The sequence below is a fragment of the Sphaerodactylus townsendi genome, linkage group LG03, assembly GCF_021028975.2.
Source record: "Sphaerodactylus townsendi isolate TG3544 linkage group LG03, MPM_Stown_v2.3, whole genome shotgun sequence".
Lineage (NCBI taxonomy): Eukaryota > Metazoa > Chordata > Lepidosauria > Squamata > Sphaerodactylidae > Sphaerodactylus > Sphaerodactylus townsendi.
This window is the reverse complement of record NC_059427.1, coordinates 34892679-34913123: the sequence shown is the minus strand read 5'-3', so window position 1 is coordinate 34913123 and position 20445 is coordinate 34892679. Positions and strand designations below refer to the sequence as shown.

General features: G+C 42.2%; 1 protein-coding gene across 1 annotated transcript; it reads left to right on the top strand.

Annotated features, from left to right (window-relative positions):
• The first annotated feature begins 11124 nt into the window (after positions 1-11124).
• MDFIC2 (MyoD family inhibitor domain containing 2) lies at positions 11125-19508 on the top strand. The gene is made up of 2 exons (XM_048487321.1): positions 11125-11323; positions 19249-19508. The coding sequence occupies exons 1-2, from the start codon at positions 11125-11127 to the stop codon at positions 19506-19508; spliced, it is 459 nt and encodes a 152-aa protein (XP_048343278.1).
• The last annotated feature ends 937 nt before the right edge of the window (positions 19509-20445 follow it).

Genomic DNA, 20445 nt, shown 5'->3' with positions numbered 1-20445 from the left:
ACAACCCCGCACTCTGCGCGGGGTCATCAAAAGGTGCCCTTTGCAAGAGTGCCAGGGATGCCTCACGCTGAGGGGGCGCGGCAGCAGCAGCGTCGGGGCGGCTGCACTGTCGCCGCCCCTCTCGTGGGGAGTGCCGGGGGACCCCGCACTACTCTCCTCAAGTAGCGCGGGGCTTAAGGTAAGTGGGGAAAGGCCCAAGTCCTCATGGAATTTGAAAACAAGCAGGGGAGGAAGACTGAATGCTGAACTGCATGTCAGCCAGCTGAGCGTTCAGTTGAAGGTCTCACACAACACAAGCCTTTATTGGCATATAAAACAGGACAAAATTTTAAAACAAAACATCTGTGTCATCTCAAGTCCCCATGGAGAACTGGTAAATTTCAAGTTTGGGTTTTAACCTCCCCCCCCCCCCGCCCCCAAATCAGTAATACAGCAAATGGGTATCGCCTTATCAAAAATTTCTGGGTTCTTAAAACTTGAACCCAAAATTTACTGAATCAAAAAAATGGGCTCACCCAAATTTGGGTGCATTAATTAAAATTAATTTTCAGAAGCCAGGATTCTTAACCACAATTTAACTCCAGCTACTGAATTTAAAAAATAGTTTCAGTCAAGGCCCCACATGTAACTGTCATGACTCTTTGGTATTGGCTGTATACGCTCATCATTTTCCTTGCAGTGTCATTGCAAAAAGTAGGTTTGTTCTTGACATCTAAATTGTGCTACAAGTGTCCTCTCTTAGGAAACAGAGGAGAAAACTGCTGCATAACAAGGAAGTAGAGGTGGCATTTAATTTGTGTCAGAGGTTGCAAGCACAGATGTCTAGCCTCCATACCTCTCCGATCCTGGGGAGGAGGTGGGGATCTTTACATGAGGGCATGGCTAGCATACGAGAAATAAGAAAAAATAACCTTTCTAAGTTTTGAGACTGAGTTTGTATATCAAAATATATACAAATGAGAAAAAAAATAGAAAATAAAACAATAATGGTGTAAAACTTCACGGTTTCGGCAAAAGTGGAATCATTAAAAGTAGATGCAGTGCACTTTTGACAGCAGCTATATTAACCCTTGGCAAACTCTAATGGCACTTTGTGTGTGTGTGTGTGAGTGTGAGTGTGTGTGTGTGTGTGAGTGAGTGAGTGAGTGAGTGAGTGAGTGCTTTTTTTCTATTAAAAAAAGTATGAGTACTTATATATAAAGTAAACTGCTTTCCACCAACTATTTCCTCAGGACTTGGGAGCCACCATGCCCAAAGATGCCAGTACGCTATACTAGTGAACACCACCACCACAAAACAAACAAACAAACCCTTATTGTGTATGTGTGCTTACAGTACCCCTGAAGAGAAGAGGGTGGCAACAAACGCTTGCTTGTGACAGCTTTGAAGAAATGGGGAAAGAAACAATTCATGTCAAAGACAGCTCAGATTTGTTTGAAGGGGAGGGGATTCTGTGTGTGCGTGTACATTTTTTGTTGTTTTTTGGGGGAAGAAATGGGGATGCTGAAAGGAGAAATAAACTGGCAGCAGATGACTGAGGAGGGGAGATTACCTATGAAGTTCCATGAAAAACGCTGAATGATGATGGTAAAGAACTGGAAGGAGGAAGTGCTCAGAAAGATGTAGTTATTTTAATATATACCCCACTTTTCTCCTCTTTGGGAACCCAAAGCAACTTACATAATTCTTTTCTCCTCCCTTTTATCCTTGCAACAAACTTGTGAGGTAGGTTAGGCTGAATGAGTGTGATTATCCCAAGGTTCCATGGCATGAGTTTGAATTCGAACCAGGGTCTTCCATATATGACACTTTTAATTTCAGTACACTAGAGAGGGAGAGAGAGAATAGCTGTATCAGCTATCATCTAACCATCAACTAAACTGATCAATTGCCAATGGACACTTTCTCCTTTAAATTATCTGATGTGACTTTAGGGAAGACACTACTTCTCAGTCTCAGGCACCAGTCCTCAACATGGGTTAAAAATTCCAATCTGCCTTATGTAGTTGCAAGACAATAGATTGGATCCAGCAATCTGCAGATACAAGGATTGCTGTGTTTCATTCTTGCCTGTGTTCCTTTTCCACACAGTAGTCCCTTCTGACCCTGGGAAATTTTGTTCCTAGGGCAACAAGAAAGACACACATGAACCAATAGATCTCTCCTTTGCTGCTGATAGGAGACGTAGGAAGGGGGATTTTTCCTCTTCCCCCTTCCTCAATTTACCTCCCTAACCCACATGGCTATTAGTCCATGTGGATTCTGCAAGCAAAAGAAAAAACTTTCCTGGGGGTCTGACAGAATTCCTCTGGAGAAGAGAACATGGGAAAGATTCACGATTACCAGTGCCTTCTGCTGATGGATTCCTCGATCCAATCCCATCTAAGTAACAAGCTTTCTACATGCCAAAACCTTTTACAGACTCTAAATATTATTGTAAAATGTTGGGACAGGCGTTTCTCATTTCCTTCTGTAACTATTCTCATCTGTCACTGCCCCCCCCCCCCCCCAATTATTCTGTATTGTATCATCTTTCTTTATCTATCTTGTCTCTTTATTCTGCACTCTGGTTAGTGAAGGAAAATAAATTCATAGAACATATTCTGAAACAATTAAAAAAATCAACGAAACAATTAAAAAAATCAACCAAGCTTCATTCATCCTCAAAATAAAATATATAATGAATCAGGAAAAGATATTAAGAGCTGGAGAGAAAATTATTTTCCCTTTTCTTTTTCCAGACCAGTTACAATATTATGAAGCCCTTGAGCCTACTGATGTTATGGTTTACAGCAAAATAACGTTAACAGAAATGCTCAGGTTATGATCCAATTGCACAGGCTTCAGGACAGGGGTCAATATACTTTGGCCAACCAATTCTAATGGGCTCACAGAAAAACTGATGATCTTCTCCTGTCACTAAAATATAATTTAAATATTTGAGATGATGGAATCAAAGATCCGCTTTTCCTTTCAAAGATCTTGCCATCCAATTTTCAGAGCTGCTGCTGCTGCTGCAGCAAATCCAGAAAGGCTGAACCAAGATGAATTACTTATCCATCATTATAAATCAAAAGACAAGAGGGTTGCATGATCGAATGATGTCATAAGCGAATCATCGTATATTCATAGCCTCATGTGCAGTTTCCTGTTCTTATGTTACTGAAATAAACTCTTTCCAAACCTCTAAACAACCTTATGTCTCAGCCTAAGAAATGGAAAGAAGGTCTGAACTGAGCACACCATTTATTTTTCATTTCAATTCATAACCGCAGGGTTTCTATTTTGGGGACTCCAAGTATTGTGGCAGCATTGTTGCATTCATATCTTTATACCATACCTAATACTGAGCCAGGGTGTCCTTTTCTCCTATTAGAATGGGATTTATGTCCAAGTGCTCAAAATCTGCAAAACTCCACAGTGGTTTACTAACATCCCATGGGTATATGGCACAGTGCTTTTACCTGAAATAGTGGGGTCTGCCCCTTTTTAGAGTGGCGGAATTAGCAAGGGCAGACCTAGCATAGTGAGAGGCCAGATAAGCTGGACAGCACAGGGATGGCTTTTCACAAGAAATTTGCAGGAAATGAGAGTGAACATTTAACTGTTTTTATTAAAAGGGTAAAAATAATAAATGTACACGGACACAAATCAAAGCAGCACAGAATTCACACAGTCCTAGGATATAGTGTTGAGGGCAGGGACGTAGGTATAGATTTTTTATGTGGGGGTTCGGGGGGGCCATACCCCCACCCACCCCTAGGGCGTGGCCATGCCTCCCCAAGCCCCGCCCCCAGCCTAGCGCTTATAAAAGCAGCTCTCCAAGGCTAGGGACCGAAGACTCCCCCGCCCTGCCCTCCCCTACCCCCCACCAGGTGGGTTCCCAGCCGGCAGCTGGCAGTTCCTTCTGCCCTCCCCTCTGGGAAGAGGCGTAGAGGGAAAATGGAGCCCGGTGCAAAATCTGAGTCCCCCCCCCTGCCCCCCGGGCAACCGCTGTGATGCTAGAATCCACTCCCAAACAGCATCACTTTCAATGGTGTTTAAACTAGAGAGTCCAAATTCTCCTTTTAAATCCACCTTAAAGGGAGAATCTGGGGTCCCCAGTTAAATAACATTGAAAGTGATGCTGTTTTGTGGCGGATTATCCCCCACCGTGAAACAGCATCACTTTCAATGTGGCGTAGTGGTTAAGAGCAGGTCCATTCTAATCTGGAGGAACCGGGTTTGATTCCCTGCTCTGCCACTTGAGCTGTGGAGGCTTATCTGGGGAATTCAGATTAGCCTGTACACTGCAACACACGCCAGTTGGGTGACCTTGAGCTAGTCACAGCTTTTCAGAGCTCTCTCAGCCCCACCCACCTCACAGGGTGTTTGTTGTGAGGGTGGAAGGGCAAGGAGATTGTAAGCCCCTTTGAGTCTCCTACAGGAGAGAAAGGGAGGATATAAATCCAAACTCTTCTTCTTCTTCTTCTAAACTGAAAACCTCAGATTCTCCCTTTAAATCCATGCCGAAGGGGTTGGATTTAAAAGGAAATTTGGGAGGTGCCTGCTGTCAGGGGTGCAATTGTTAAGCTACCAGCACCAAACTTTTAGGGTATCTTTAGGAGACTCTCCTAATGATACCACCCAGTTTTGGTGAAGTTTGGTTCAGGGGGTCCAAAGTTATGGACCCTCAAAGGTGTAGCCCCATCTCCTGTTACCTCCCATTGGAGGTAACAATGGGGGATGGGGCACCCCCTTTGGAAGTCTATAGCTTTGGACCCCCTGGACCAAACTTCACAAAACCTGGGTGGTATCAGTAAGAGACTCTCCTGATGTTACCTCCCAGGTTTGGTGAAATTTAGTTCAGGGTGTCCAAAGTTATGGACCCTCAAAAGTGCAGCCCCCATCTTCTATTAGCTCCCATTGGAAACAATGGAGGATGGGGCACTCCATTTGGGAGTCCATAACTTTGGACCCCCTGAACCAAACCTCACAAAACCTGGGTAGTATCATCAGGAGAGTCCACCAAAAATTCCCGAAAGTTTGGTGCTGCTAGCCCAAACAATGCGCCCCCTGCAGGCCAAAAACCGAAAAACACTAAAAATGTTTTAAAAACCCACAAACTGGTGGGCGGAGCTTCGGACATGAATGGGCGGGGTTCAAACCCGAGAAACCCCCCCCCCCCTTACCTACGTGCTTGGTTGAGGGGGAAAGTTTGGAAAAGTGAGGGATTTGGGGAAAATAATGGTGATAATTATCTGACCTAGAAGAGGACTAGTTTGATGAGCAAAGATCATGTGACCCACACTGAGCTATAGTAGAAGAAGAAAGGGAACAGTATAAGCCAGAAAGAGAGATGTCCAAGGAAATACCGAACACTCAGTGCTGGTCAAGGGGGCTAATTATAGGGAGAAATGCTCATTCAGCTAGGGTACTCATTGGGTGACTTCGGATCAGACAAATTTCTTTCAGCCTCAACTTCCTCACTGGGATCTTGTAAGGATACACTAGGAAACAGAGTACATCATATGAGTTAACCCCTGGGGAAGAGGAGCAGGATAAAATTTTAACAATTTTTATTACTCACCAACTATCATTGTATTAAAACAGGAATAGCCTACTTCCCAAATCTGTGTGGTTGGAGTGGGGGGCAGAGCTCAAAATCTTCCTGGTAAAAACATTATGCTCCCATTCCTTGGGAATGGTCTTATCCTCTGAGGAAAAATCCCTTCCTAGATGCAAGTTGTTCACAAGAACCCTACCTTTCGGGAATAAGGTCAGGGGGACGATAATATATTCCTAATATTAAACTGTCCTTCACACCTGGTATTGATATCCACAGTGATTCTGTAGGGGAACCAGCTCCCCTTGCATTGTCTATTTTATGTGATACTATGCTCTCTTTGATGTAAAGGGCAACTCCACCCCCAATGCGCCCTGTCCTATCCTTCCTATAGAGCCTGTAGCCAAATTATGTAGGGTGGTGAGAACCACAAAGGATTGCGAAGAGCTCCAAGCGGACCTTGATAAATTAGGTGAGTGGGCCCAGAAATGGCAAATGCAGTTCAATGTAGCAAAATGTAAAGTGATGCACATAGGGGCAAAAAATCCAAACTTCACATACACGCTACAGGGGTCAGTGCTATCAGTCACAGACCAGGAAAAGGATTTAGGCATCTTAGTTGATAGTTCCATGGGAATGTCAACTCAATGCATGGCAGCTGTAAAAAAGGCAAACTCTATGCTGGGGATCATTAGAAAAGGAATTGATAATAAAACTGCAAAGATTGTCATGCCCTTATATAAAGCAGTGGTGCGACCGCACTTGGAGTACTGTGTCCAGTTCTGGTCGCCGCATCTCAAAAAGGATATCAAGGAGATAGAAAAAGTGCAGAGAAGGGCAACAAGGATGATTGAGGGACTGGAGCACCTTCCCTATGAGGAGAGGCTGCAGCGTTTGGGACTCTTTAGTTTGGAGAGGAGGCGGCTGAGGGGGGATATGATTGAAGTCTACAAAATTATGCATGGGGTAGAAAATGTTGACAGAGAGAATTTTTTCTCTCTTTCTCACAATAGTAGAACTAGGGGGCATTCATTGAAAATGCTGGGGGGAAGAATTAGGACTAATAAAAGGAAACACTTCTTCACGCAACGTGTGATTGGTGTTTGGAATATGCTGCCACAGGAGGTGGTGATGGCCACTAACCTGGATAGCTTTAAAAGGGGCTTGGACAGATTTATGGAGGAGAAGTCGATTTATGGCTACCAATCTTGATCCTCCTTGATCTGAGATTGCAAATGCCTTAACAGTCCAGGTGCTCGGGAGCAATAGCCGCAGAAGGCCATTGCTTTCACATCCTGCATGTGAGCTCCCAAAGGCACCTGGTGGGCCACTGCGAGTAGCAGAGAGCTGGACTAGATGGACTTTGGTCTGATCCAGCTGGCTTGTTCTTACGTTCTTATGTTCTTATGTTCTTAAGAGGCAGAATCAAACACCACTGTAATAAAACCTTATCCTAGAGCCGTGGTGGCGAACCTTTGGCACTCCAGATGTTATGGACTACAATCCCCATCAGCCCCTGCCAGCATGGTCAATTGGACATGCTGGCAGGGGCTGATGGGAATTGTAGTCCATAACATCTGGAGTGCCAAAGGTTCGCCACCACTGTCCTAGAGGCATCTGTATTTTCCTGTGTGAAAGGACACTCCATTCTGCCTTTGAATCAAAACAAGGCTTTAGCAAAATAAGGGAAACTGGTGTCATCTCAATCAAAAAGTGCCTAACCTGCAGGCAACAAACCCTCAACCCAAATGAATTATACTCAGTTTCACATGAAGATGTCAGTTCGGTCAGTTGAGGTGCAGTGGTTAACAAAATTGTATACTTCCCCATTGGAATATAGTCATGAACGAATATGAGAATTATCATTCATTGTTTACGCACTGCCACTGTCAAAACCATTATTTTGTGAATTATTGAGCTTGGTACTTTGATACAAGAGCGTTTAAGCCTAAATGCTTTTTTTTACTTTCAAACTGATGGACACCGCAGGGCTAGCTAGGATCTAGGCAGAGCAGTCTACAACAAAGAAGGTCTGGCATGCTTTGTTCTGTGGTGGTGGGATATACAGTCTTCTTTATGTGAAACAGAGTACACATAGTTGAGCTCAAACATACACAAACATAACTGGCATCATATGTCACCTGATAGCTGCTGCTTTTGTTTTGCAACATCCACTCTGTCCTAGGGTTGCCAACTCTGAATTGGGCCGTTCCTGGAAATTTGGGGGTGGGGGCTGGAGAAAGTGGAGTGTGGGGAAGGGAGAGACCTCAGTACAACCCAACAAGACAGCCATTTTCTCCAGAGGAACTGATGTTTGTCATTTGGAGAGCAATTGTAATTCCAGGGGATCTCCAGGCCCTACCTGGAGGTTGGTAACACTTAAAGAATGGCTCCTGAATTCAATTTGTTGATGGTGTTATTGTTTGATTTTCTACCAAGACAGCTCCACCAGCACCCTTCCTCTGCAAGTTCTCCCCATAGTAATCCTGAACACAGCTGATCACCCAGGTAAGATCCCATGCGAAGAAACAGATTACAAAAGGGTATGATGTGATTTGTACCATTTATTTTATACTAAATATGAAGCTACAAATGAAGCAGCTCAGAAATGTCTAAGCCCTAGGCTGAAGGGAAAAATGCTGAGCTAGTTTCAAGTTGGAACTTCATTATTAAGCCACGTTATCAGAATACAATGAGATTCTTCATCTTTGGAGATGAGATAATGTTTGCAATAGATTTTCCTTAATTTTTTTGTTGAGTAAAGCCAATAGAATTGATTGCTAAAGTCACAGATTTTTGTTGTTGTTATTGTTCTGTGTTGGTTTTTTAAAAAACAGCCGTGTGTACTTGATCTCCAGAATCTGGCATTTTGACTTTGATATCCTGCCCATGTTTAATTGCAATTTAATTTTGGTCTCGCTGTCATTTAAAAATATCATACATAATACAAACGATGCATTATATATTTTAGAAGTCTATTGGTCTTCATTAATTTTCCTCCACCCAGCTCTGGGCCTATTATCATACCAACGCAATGCCAGAAACTCCGAAGGAAAAGCTAACCACATCATTTCATGCTGGCCCAGCATAAACTTGATTTCCATAGACACTTTCTGCAAGCATTAAATTGATAAAAGACATAATGTAGATAGGCCCGTGGCTGAGCCGAGGTTAATTGCATAAAAATGAAATGGAGACCTATAATTGTGCCCCTTTTTCTTCTCGACAACGATGTTTTCTGGAAGGCAGAATCCTGCTTGTCATAGAAAGTTGCTTGTTATGGTGATATTACTAGGACTTGATCTTGTAACAAGGCACATGTAACATTACTTAGTGGAACACTTTTCAGAATGTGAGTCTGACAGTAAAATGCACTCTATTTTCATTCTTGAACAAACAAAAGAGTCCTTGAATGACAGCTTTTTTTACCCTTTTCTTTGAAGGTGGTTTAATGGGGAATTCAGGTTAAATCTACGCCTTTTATATTTCTAGTTTTGATTTCCTTTCCGCTGGCACTTGAAGGATAAAGCTCGGCTTGATGCACAGAGCAGCCTGTGGATAAAGCAAATGCTAATCTAGCATTTGCTGATTATTTCTTGCTGATTTCTCCATCTAGTGCTGTTGAATGCTTAAATCGAGCAGACCATAATGGGGATTTTTGAAAGTTGATACGGATTTAAACATTTTTTTAAAAAAAATGATCTTACAATTGAAAATCTGCTTAGTTAAATTTTCCAGACATAAACTAGTTATTGGTTTAATACCATCAACCACATGCAATTGAAATCATAATGGTAGGGTGTCTAGAAGTAAAAGGTTTTTGGGAGTAGGCCTCAAAGCAATAGCATCAATATATGAATTTGATCCCAGTGCCCTTAGCCCAGAGGAACATGATCTTGTCAGAGGTCAGAAGCTAAGCAGGGTTGGCGCTAGCTAGTATTTAGATGGCATACCACCAAGGAGTACCAGGGTCACTACACAGAGGCAATGGTAAACAAACACTCTCTTGTTTTGAAAACCCTACCAGGTAGCCATAAGTCAACTGTTACTTGATGGCAAAACAAAAACAACAGCCACACATCAACTATAATGGGGCCCATTCTGAGCTGATATTCTCTACCCCTCCACAAACACACAACTGCTGCTGCAGGAGGACAGAGAGGCTTGTTATTTCCAAGCACTCTTTGTTATTATTATATTGAGATATCAATATGGGAATTTAGAGGTTGATGTGTTTTGGCTAAGCCCATGTGGTTGCACTTCTTTTCTTTGACTTACACTTGCTGGCTATCCACAGATGAAGACAAGAGAGTAGGAAGCAGAAAGCGGGGTAATGGGGAAGGTGTGGACAGCAAGGTGAAGCTAGCCTGGACATGGGTAGAGGGAAGATATCCAGGCAAAACTGTGCTCACTGGCAAATCTGCCCCACTCTGGAAGCGAAGAAAATTAAAGTCGTGCTAGATGTGGTTTCACTTGGCATGGAGAGAATGAAAAGTGAAAGTGGGGCTCAAGGAAATACATCTGTACAAGAAGTCTGGCTGTAATGCACATTCATCCCCACTGTGCAGCAGATACCTTGTGCATAATCAGCCAGAGTCTATAATAACCCACCCTTAATAATAATGAGTATCCTAGACCCCTTACTGTATTTGTTCATATTTCCTTCTTTCTTTAATTCCCCCTGTTCTTAGAACAAGGTCTTAAACTCATGCAACTTAAATATCACCCATATCTAAAAACACCACCCTTTGATGCATTTCTGCAACCTAAACAACCAAATAATTACCTTGAGTATCAGAGTCCTTGTATTGGTCTATATTGCCTAAAATTATTGGACAAATAAAATTGTCCTCATCCAACCTTTGACCTTCAGTCAATTATGAAGCCTATTTGTCTATTGGCATTCATGGTTATTAATTAATTTATCATCATTAAATACTACATAGTGAATTACAATATATTGATCATTTCAATATTCTGTGTACTGAGATAAGCTGTGTTGCTTGTTCACAAGTGTTTGGATGGGTGCATGAGGAGGACTCCATGGCTGAGACCAGGATTATACAGAGACCAGGATTACCTTTCTGTGGCCCTGCCAGTACTTAACACAGAAGACTGGAGGATTACAAAACTGAACCACAGTGAGTTAAGAGTTCACTGTTGGGGTAAAAAAAAGAAAGAAAGAAGAAAGCCCCCTTAGTTCTGTCTTAAGAATTAAAGTAATTGTCATAGCTGGAGTGTTTCACAACCAGTCAATTTGCTTATAATCTTTGTTCTTTGACATCCTATAGCTCCCCTTCACCTTCCCCTTTTAGGACAATAGCAGCACTCTTAGTGGTTTAAGTAATAGAACTGTAGGGTGAGATAAGTCTTCTACATTTAGGGACTTTGTTAGTGGGCAATTGGGCTGAACAATAAAAAAGTAACCTTCACAGGAACAACAAACTAATATTCAATACGGTGGCTTTGGAGTCTTACATGTATTAAGCTTATAAGATACATGGCAAATGTTAAAGTTGAAATCATGATAAATCAAAGTTGATGATATCTTTTCCACTCTAGAAAATCAGCTAACAATTATGGATGAGAAACCAATGAAAAGTATTGTTTTGAGCTCAGTATCAGAGTTTAACATCACAGATGAGCCATCCAAGGACACCAAAAAGGAGAGAAAACTGTCAGAATCTTGTACGTCTAGATTATCATCTCTTGAGAAATGCAGGACACAGTTCAGCTACCTTGAAGATAACGCATCAGACCATGAAAGAGACAGCAATGGTAGGTTTTGAAAGCTAAAATGATTCCTAGAGGTAATCTAAATGTCTTATACATGTGTTCAATGAAACATATGGAGAAAGAGGATTGGAGACAGGATGCACCTCACAAGTGAGACTGTGTATTTGTGGCACATATCTGTTGGGCTGAGGACAATTTGATGCCAAATAGCCAGAATGGGGCAGGACCAATCACAAGGGCTGAGGAGGATGATCATGATCCTAATGTCCTGATCATGTGTTTGACTGAACATAGATTAGAATTGGAATTCCCTGATAGACTTTCAGAGTAAAAAAAACTGAATTGGTGGTTTGTAGATCTGAGGAATAGAAAAACAAGAAAATAAAATATGAGGTTTATCAGTAAAAAAAAAGAAAAGAAATAATTTAATAATTGAAACGGGAGAGTAAGTGGTAATTTTCGGAATTTATATTTGTTGCAGATGAAATCAGAGGCCCTCCCTATCCCCTGTTACATGTACTTTTTTCTTTCTCTTTGTATGTGTTTAAAGTCTTAATAATAAAAAGAGTTTGATACAAAAAAAATGAGCATATAGCAAAAGACACTCAAAACAATGAGGAAACTATTCCGAAACCAGAAGGTGCTCTGTGGCAATGAATTAAGTCAACTCTCTGCTTAGGAAAGAGACTGAACATTTTAAAAACGGTCAGTGTTGAAATGCCCTTTTGGCTGGGGTCCTATCCAGAATTTCTTGTTTGTGTTTCCCATTTGTCTAGGTTTATTTTTATTGATGTTCGCCTTGCTTGGCTCTCTGTAAATCTTGCCTCTCCCCCCCCCCCCACCCCCACCCATTCTTTTTCCCTTGGCTACACCTGGCTCACTTGTAACATTATGTAAGATCCGTAAACGTTCCCGCCTTCTGTAATCTGGAAGTCCATGGCTCCTTTGCTGTCACAAAGGAATGTATCTCAATTTACACTGTCTCTAACTTTGATTTTAAACATTCAGATTCCAAAAGCATGAAATGCCCCCGCTGCAACATCTGGGACGCTTTTGTTCCTTGGATGAGAAGTTGCTGATATTGCTGTTAGAAGACATCAGTGGAATAGATTATCATCAAACAGAGCTGGATTGTGTCACATCTATCATATTAATGATCCTTGAACTAAGAAATACTAAGTACAGATCAGCACAATAAACCACAATGCTGCAAAGCAACTATGAGGGTAGTAGGATCTATTTTATGACTGATCTTTCACAATAATTAGATCTTTCCCATGTCCTCCTATAACAAGAGAACTTTAGCCATTTTTAATGAAAGGGCTCCTCCTATATAGATGGTCCCTTCCCAATATATTTACCAAGTTTCATGAACCACTGAAATCAAACCAACGCAAAGAATATTAACAAGAACAATATACCAGGGCTGGGTCCACATACTTTGAAGGTGGGCAAAAGTACACAATGACGTCCACCCCATATATTATATGCATATTTTTCTTTATACATACATACATACATACATACATACATACATACATACATACATACATAATCAACTCTTCTATGATATTATAAATTATGTTGACTTTACGAACTGTTAATGAATAATTACACTTTTACATTATTTTATCTATCTATAATGTTTGAACATTCCCTCAACCTCTCTGCACACATAAAATCACAACCCAAGGAGAAGGCTTTTCAGCCTAGCCTATTCCAGGACTTATATATATCTCTCACATATAATTTTGCCACGGGAAACACCAAAGACAACTTCGCAGCCTGATAAGTTACAGACCAAGAAAAGCTTTATCTGGTAATTATGCTCCTTCTCTAGACACCCCCCAAGCACCCCTCCCCGCGCATGGCCCTGCCCCCCACGTCAGCCTGCTTTCAAAAGCTCCAGCTTGCCTACACGGAGGCAGGGGGTGGGGTTTGGGGGTGGGGCCCCACCTCTGAGCCCCGCCCCCTGTCTTGCAAAGTGGTCCTTCTTTTAGTAGGCCCAGTCCTGCCTTGGACTATCTTTTCAAGTTAAGTTGATCATTTCAACAACATACTCATGAGTCTTTGCTGAATATGCAAGTTACATGTGGTAATTTGCATATTTAGCAAAGGCTCATGGGTATGTTGTTGAAATGATAATCATAACTGGAAAAGACAGTTCAATGCAGGACTGGGCCTGCTAAAGAGTGGGATTCAGAACAGTGCCATGCCCCCATGCCCCTGACCTCCATGCAGACCAGGGGGTGGGGTTCAGGGGGGATCTAGCTTGCCTGCATGAAGGGGTGGAGGCGCTGCTGCTCAGCCCCACCCCCTGGCCTGCATGGAGGTTAGGGGTGTGGCCCCCCTTCACCTTTGTGCTTTCAGAAGCTCCAGCTTTGGCGGCTGGAAGGGGCAGGGCAGGGCAGAGTGGGGCGGGGCTTGGTGGCTGCGGCATACACCATTTGGTCATGTGGAGGGTGCCTGGCACCTCCCACATGACCTAAAGGCATGCGTCCAAGGACATGGGTGACCCAGGCAGATACGCCACTGGCTTGCAGCTCCTCATCAGACCACAAGGCAGGGGAGCAGGAAAGTGGGGCACATCAGGCATTCTAAAGCCATCTTTACTGGACAATTCAGCCTCCTCCACTTCCTAGAAGGATCCTAATTGCGGGAATGGGGTATGCATACCAAAGAATGACCTATTTCTGCTGGGCAGTTGAGCCTCCCCCACATCCTTACAGCAACCCAATTGGGGGAGATGAGGTGCGCGCACTGCAGAACAAGTCATCTCTGTGGATGCTTCCCCAACCTTTTAGCTTCCCCAACCTTTTAGCAGCACCCTAATCAGGAGAATAAAGTGTGCATCATTCAGAATGAGCCAACTCTGCCAGGCAATTCAGCCTCCCCCACCACCTAGCTGCTGCCCCTTTCTGCCTGCTGCCTGGGGTATCTGCCCCCCCTTCACATTCCAGATCCATCCCTGCAATACACTGCCAGTTTAGGAAGCTATCCGTGCAGCCCTAAGCAGAATTATGCCCTTCTAAGTCCATTGAAGTTAATGTGCTTAGAAGGCTGGCAGTCTCTTGAAGATAGTACCGCTAGATCTACAGAAACATCCAGTGATTACTGTTTATTTATTTACTTAGATGCATTTATATCTTGCCCTGACTTGGATGGCCCAGGCTAACCTGATCTCATCAGATCTCAGAAGCTAAGCAGGTTTGGCCTTGATTAGTATTTGAGTGGCTGATCACCAAGGAATACCAGAGTCACTGTGCAGAGGAAGGCGATGGCAAACTGCCTCTGAATGTGTCTTGCACCTGTTAGGTTGCCATAGATCAGCTGTGACTTTACAACACTTCACACACATCCCACTTTTCTCCCCACTGCAGATCCAAAGTGGTTTACATCAGTGTCCCACCTTCATTTTATGTTTATAACTACCTGGAGAGGGAGGTTATTCTGAAAGAGAGTAGCTGGCCCAAGGTCACCCAGTGAACTCCCACGTCAGAGTGAGGATCCAAGTCTGGACCTTCCCTATCCTTTCCCATCTCCCTAACCACTACATCAGTAGTGGCGAACCTATTGGCCATGCTGGCAGGGGCTGATGGGAATGGTAGTCCATGAACATCTGGAGTGCCATAGGTTCGCCACCACTGCACTACATCATTCACTCACACATACATATACCTATTTGCAGATTGCAATTTAAAGCAATAATTCTCAGGCGCTCTTTCCTACCAATGGCTTTCACTTTGACCTAATAGTTCATACACATAAGGGGCTAGAAATGTTTATCCTCCATCAAATGAGCAGACAAACCTTCTTAGACATGCATTCCATATATGTAAAAGAGCGCTTGCTCTAGGGCATTGCATAATGCACTTGATTGCTTATGACAAACGACAGCTGCAGATATTCTAGCTTTAAGTAGCTGCAAGTCTGTGAGTGGAAATAATTTCAGAGGAAATTTACCAGGTGGTAGGCTGACAGTGAGATCCAATCCATATTTACTCACAAGTAAGCCATTTTTTAATTCTGTGCAGATCCCCCCCCTTAAGTGTTTATAAGGTGGCAGCCTCTGTATGTCTTTAATGAAACGCTGCCGGGGGGGAGGGGCACCTAACAATTATGCCAAGGTCAAAAATACTACAAAATTCTGATTCAGGCAGAAGTTTAGAGACAGCTAAATCTGGATATAATGGCAAAACAGCAAATTTCAAAACAGCAAATTTTGTTGAAACTAGCAGTTTAGCATAATGAATGCTACAAACAGAAGGAAAAACATAGCTGTATTTCCAAAAATGGTTCTATTAGCATCAGCCCAGAAACATCAGTGGAAAACCCAACATATGTTATATTTGGATCCGGTCCTCTTTAGGAGACTTTGCAGTGTAAATCAGGACTAGCTTGACAATCAGAAGCCACCAAGAGCACGAAAATGTAGAGTGAAGTCAGGCTAGCCACGTTATTAAATCTGGTTCTTTTGTAATAATTAATCTACTGATGGGCAAGGTGAAGTCATTGTTCTTATTGAGACAAATGCAATAACGCTTCTCTTTTTTGTGAACTGCTCGGAAAACAGAATGGCGGCAGCTCTATCGCTGCAGCGCATGGCTATATTATTTTCAAATACATAAACGAATGCATAAAAACGAACACTTAATTGCTAGTATCTATTATTTATATACATTGCCCTCTTCAAAGAGGGAGAGGGGGACAATGCTCACATATGCAGATTTTGCAAACGGGGTTATTTCCATTAGCACAGTTTTATGGTGTGATGGGGATTTAAAAGCATCGTTACAGTGCAGCTCAGTCTATGCACCGAAACATTACTTTATTATTGAAATGTTGTGCTTTTTGTGTGGTCCTTTCCCCCAGAATAATGGGGAGAGCCTTAAGAGCAATATCCATTCTATGATTAAAATTATGCAGATGCCAACAGGGTTAATAAACTGAAGACCGTGCATATTATTAAGGAAACAGATCTTATGTTTCAAGAGAGAACTGAAAAGATCCCTAATTGATGAGTAATTTCAAATTTGATATTTCTTATACCTCAGTGCAAAAGGGAGGAAAGGGGGGAAATTTCATAAATATATGGTACCTAAAAGAGAAGAGCCTTAATTACACCATGGACTACTGGATAAAATGATTACATTTTCTACACTGTAAATTTCATACAATTAAATGCAGCGGTGTCACCTTATAAAACGTTTCAATTTGATAATTATTTCAGTTCATTTACTCAAGAAAAAAAAATATAAGCATGAATTTACTAAGTATCTCCCAAATCTAGTCATTTTCATTCTCCTGGACTGACTTGCAGTTACTTGTGCTTGTCTGAACTTAAATAGATCCCTGACAAATTTAGATAACTATTAAAATTGATAATATTATGGGTGATAGCTTACTAATAGAAATTAATTCAATGTGGTGCTTTCTAGTATTATTACCTGATGCTGTAAAATTACATTTGAATGTAACATTCAGGGTGTTTAAGGAAGCGTTTGCCTGAGTATTTGAAAGCATCTGGGGATGAACACCTTGTCTTGTTTTGTTGGCCCTGTTAAGAGAGCTGTGTGAAAGATGATGTGACTTCTATACATAAATGCACATCAAAGGGTGACATATGACAAGTTGTCAGGTAGTAACTCACTGTGGCATGTTTCATCACTTGGTAAAGGCACCATGGTATCATCCTGCAATCTGTGGTGGGAATCACTTGCTTATTCACTTTCCAGATGAGATATAGATGTACAGTAAAACTTTCCTCAGCCTTAGCCTTTCCTGCACGAGTTATTTACAACAAATCTTGCCACCAAAGGGCAACTTCAATAATTTCTTCAATAATAAAGTAATGTTTCGGCTTTTGCTTGGAAATGTGCACATTGTTTCCTCCATTTTGATCTGAAAACCGTTCTACTTCACTTTTCTTCCCTAGCACTTTTTTCCCAAGCACCTTTACTGCAATGTTTTTCTGATCCGTTTCCAAGCCAGCTTCTTTCAAGTATACAATCATATTAATTTGTTCTTTGTTCTGCCCCACCAAACACCTGACCCTTATCCACACCACTATGTAATTGCTTAATCTCCCCTTCAGCCATTTTCTCTTCCCCTTGGTTTGCCATTTTCCTCATCCCCTCCCTCCCTCCCCTTTCCACCTTGCATTTAAACAAAATTTTTGACATAAGTTTAGCATAGAGTGGTGGTGTAAGTAGACAAATTAGCACTATGCTAACCTTCCTGTTGCCTCAGAAGAAGGTAAGATATTTGTGAAGAATTGCTGGTCTTTCTGCTGGGTGCTGGACAAAGCCCTGATAGGAATGGGAATGGGAATCATGCTAAATATCATGCGACACGCACCCCCCTGTCCCATGGTAGCTACGCCACTGCCTCATTGTGTCTTATGTCTCTATTCAATACTTCAAGAACTAGAATAAATAAAAGGGGAGATAGTGAGCAACCTGGTCTTATTCTTTTCTGTATTTGATTAAATCTCCATAAACGATTATTTATGCTGACTGTGAAGTTTAAATCAATTTCACCAATTTTATAACATTCTCTCCAAAATCCATATTTTTCTAAATCTTAAACCAAAAAAGACCAGTTCAAATTGTCAAACTTTATCAGTCCCATCCCAACCCAAAAGTGACAGTACTGATGCAAAGCTGTTCTGCTGCCTCCAAAAGGGCTTTTTGGTGGCGCAGAGAGCAGAGAAAAACCCTGAAACCTCCTCATTGCTGAAAAGCCCCATAGGGCTGACAGGACATATGCCACTGAAAGGCAGATGTGACTCCATGCTACCAGCACACATCTCCATGCTACCAGCACACAGCCCTGGGAACGCCCTGGCACATCTCCTCACATGCTGGAATCTCCTCACATGCTGGCATCCAAGTGGGATGCCAACATAGCCCTGCCACAGCCCAGACTTCCAGGTTCTGCAGCAGTGGAGCTGTGTGGTGGGCAGCTGCCAGCACCTCTCCTCCTCCACCACCAGGGTAAGTGCCCTGGGGAGGGCAAATGCACAGGTGCAAGGGCAAACTGCTCACTCAAGCCCTTTTGGCCCTCCCTTTGGATGGGGATGTTTCTCTGTATCTAGAAAAACCAAAGCTACTTGTTTTTCATCATGTCTCTGCAAATATTCGAAGATACCCAGTACAGTTCTAACATGGCCCTTTAACTATCTTTTTTTAAAATCCCCACTAAACTTCATGAATAAACTCTTGGAAAACTTTTTTAACCTATCAGCTAAAATTGCTGTAAGCAACGTACATTATTCAGAAATGACATTGGTCTGTAATTTCTTGTCAAAAATTTGGTCTTGTCTTTTAATGCTGTATTAGCCTTTTCCCAAGACTTCAGCATCTTTCCTCCTTGCTAGGTAGAGTTCATTGTATTTTGTGGAGGTTGCAACATTTCTTCTTCAAAACACTTGATTCTTCTTCCAAGGATTGAGGGCAGAGCTTCTGAGCTTCTAGTACAGGGCTTGTTTTCAGCTAGGTGGCTTTGGGCAATGTTACTTGTCATTCAGTGTATGGTTCCATGGAAGAGCACAGAGGGAGAGGCCATTGCTTTCACATCCTGCACATGAGCTCCCAAAGGCACGGGAGCTCCCAAAGGCACCTGGTGGGCCACTGCAAGTAGCAGAGTAGCAGAGTGCTGGACTAGATGGACTCTGGTCTGATCCAGCAGGCTAGTTCTTATGTTCTTAGAAGGTCCCAGGTTCAATCTCTGACAGCTCCAGTTAAAGAACCAGGCAGTAGGTGATGTGAAGAAGCTGGAAAGCCACAGCCAGCCTAGGTAGACAACCCTGACTTTGATGGACCAATGGTCTGATTCAGTATAAGGCAGCTTCATGTGTGTTCATGGGATAAGTGTGGGATGCTGCCTACCAATTCAGTAGATAAATAGCAATGTTCTTGGACATTTTCTGCAAAACTCACTCCTTGCTTTTCTCCTTTTGTAAACAGATGAATGTGCCACTCTCATCCTCGCCTGCTTGTTCTGCCAGTTTTGGGACTTTCTGTTCATGTTGCCTGATGTCTGTGAAAATTGGCTGAAGCAAGTCTGCTGCCCTTCCCATAGATATTTCCAAACCTCAAGCGATGACCACAACAACGGTGACTGCAGCTGTGACTGTGACATTGACTGTAGTATCTTGGAGTCTTGTCATGAAACCAGCGAGTGTCTGGAACTGGCTCTGGAGATCTCTCAAGTCTGTTATCACTAATGTTAAAACGATTGATGGAATTCCCATGAACCTTTTTTGCTGAAACTGACATAGCTCCCTGAAGGATATACCCATTTGCACAAGAAAAAAAAATACAGTACAATACAATTCATGAAGAGATCATACTAGCCAGGGCTTTGTTTAACAGTTATAAATCTGGAATTGTATGTGTAGCATTGCAAAGAAAATTCTGGGTTTTTGTAGGGTTTCCTAGTTGCTGTTCCTCACGAGGGAGGATGTGTAAGCATGGAAGAATTCTGCGTGTAGAATTCTCAAGGTGTGGCTAGAGGGGCATCTGTATATAATGCCACAAAATATGGTGATAGACCATGCAGATAATTTTTGTTTTTAAAGTTACTGAATCACAATAGCTAGATGAAGCCTCCTTATTCAAAGGAGTTCCCCTCTGCAAGTCAGTGACAGGGGAAGGCAGTTGGCATCATACCCTGTTTGTCACTTTCCACAGACTTCTATCTAGCTGTTATGTTGTGGGGCTTCAGCCCAAGACAGCAGTTCTTATGTTTATATGCAACGGGATTTAGTTTATGTACCTTTGGAGATCTTACTCAACAAAGTTTTTCCCCCCCTTTCATCTATATGTATGGATGAAGTTCTGGTGTTATTTTTAGAACCATGGTAAGCTTATCTTCCTAATGGATACTCTCTCTCTCTCTCTCTCTCTCTCTCTCTCTCTCTCTCTCTCACGCACACACACACACTCTCTCTGTTGGTTATTAATAATGAATGAGGATATATACTTTTTAAATTAAACATTTATTTATATAGTCTCTTAAAACACACAAATATGCTTGGTTTAGGTCAAAAAGAAAATTAAATGAATTAGAAACCAGGGTGGTAGTTGTACTTACAGCAAATTGGTCTTTTTTAAAAAAAAAACCTCAAGTGAATTTAAAGAGCATGTGCTACTTCAGCAAGG

Bases quoted from the DNA above. Each gene is read 5' to 3' on its own strand.
- MDFIC2 (XM_048487321.1), top strand. From the start codon at position 11,125: ATGGATGAGAAACCAATGAAAAGTATTGTTTTGAGCTCAGTATCAGAG. The intron at 11,324-19,248 runs GTAGGTTTTGAA...TTTTGTAAACAG, and splicing joins CCATGAAAGAGACAGCAATG to ATGAATGTGCCACTCTCATC.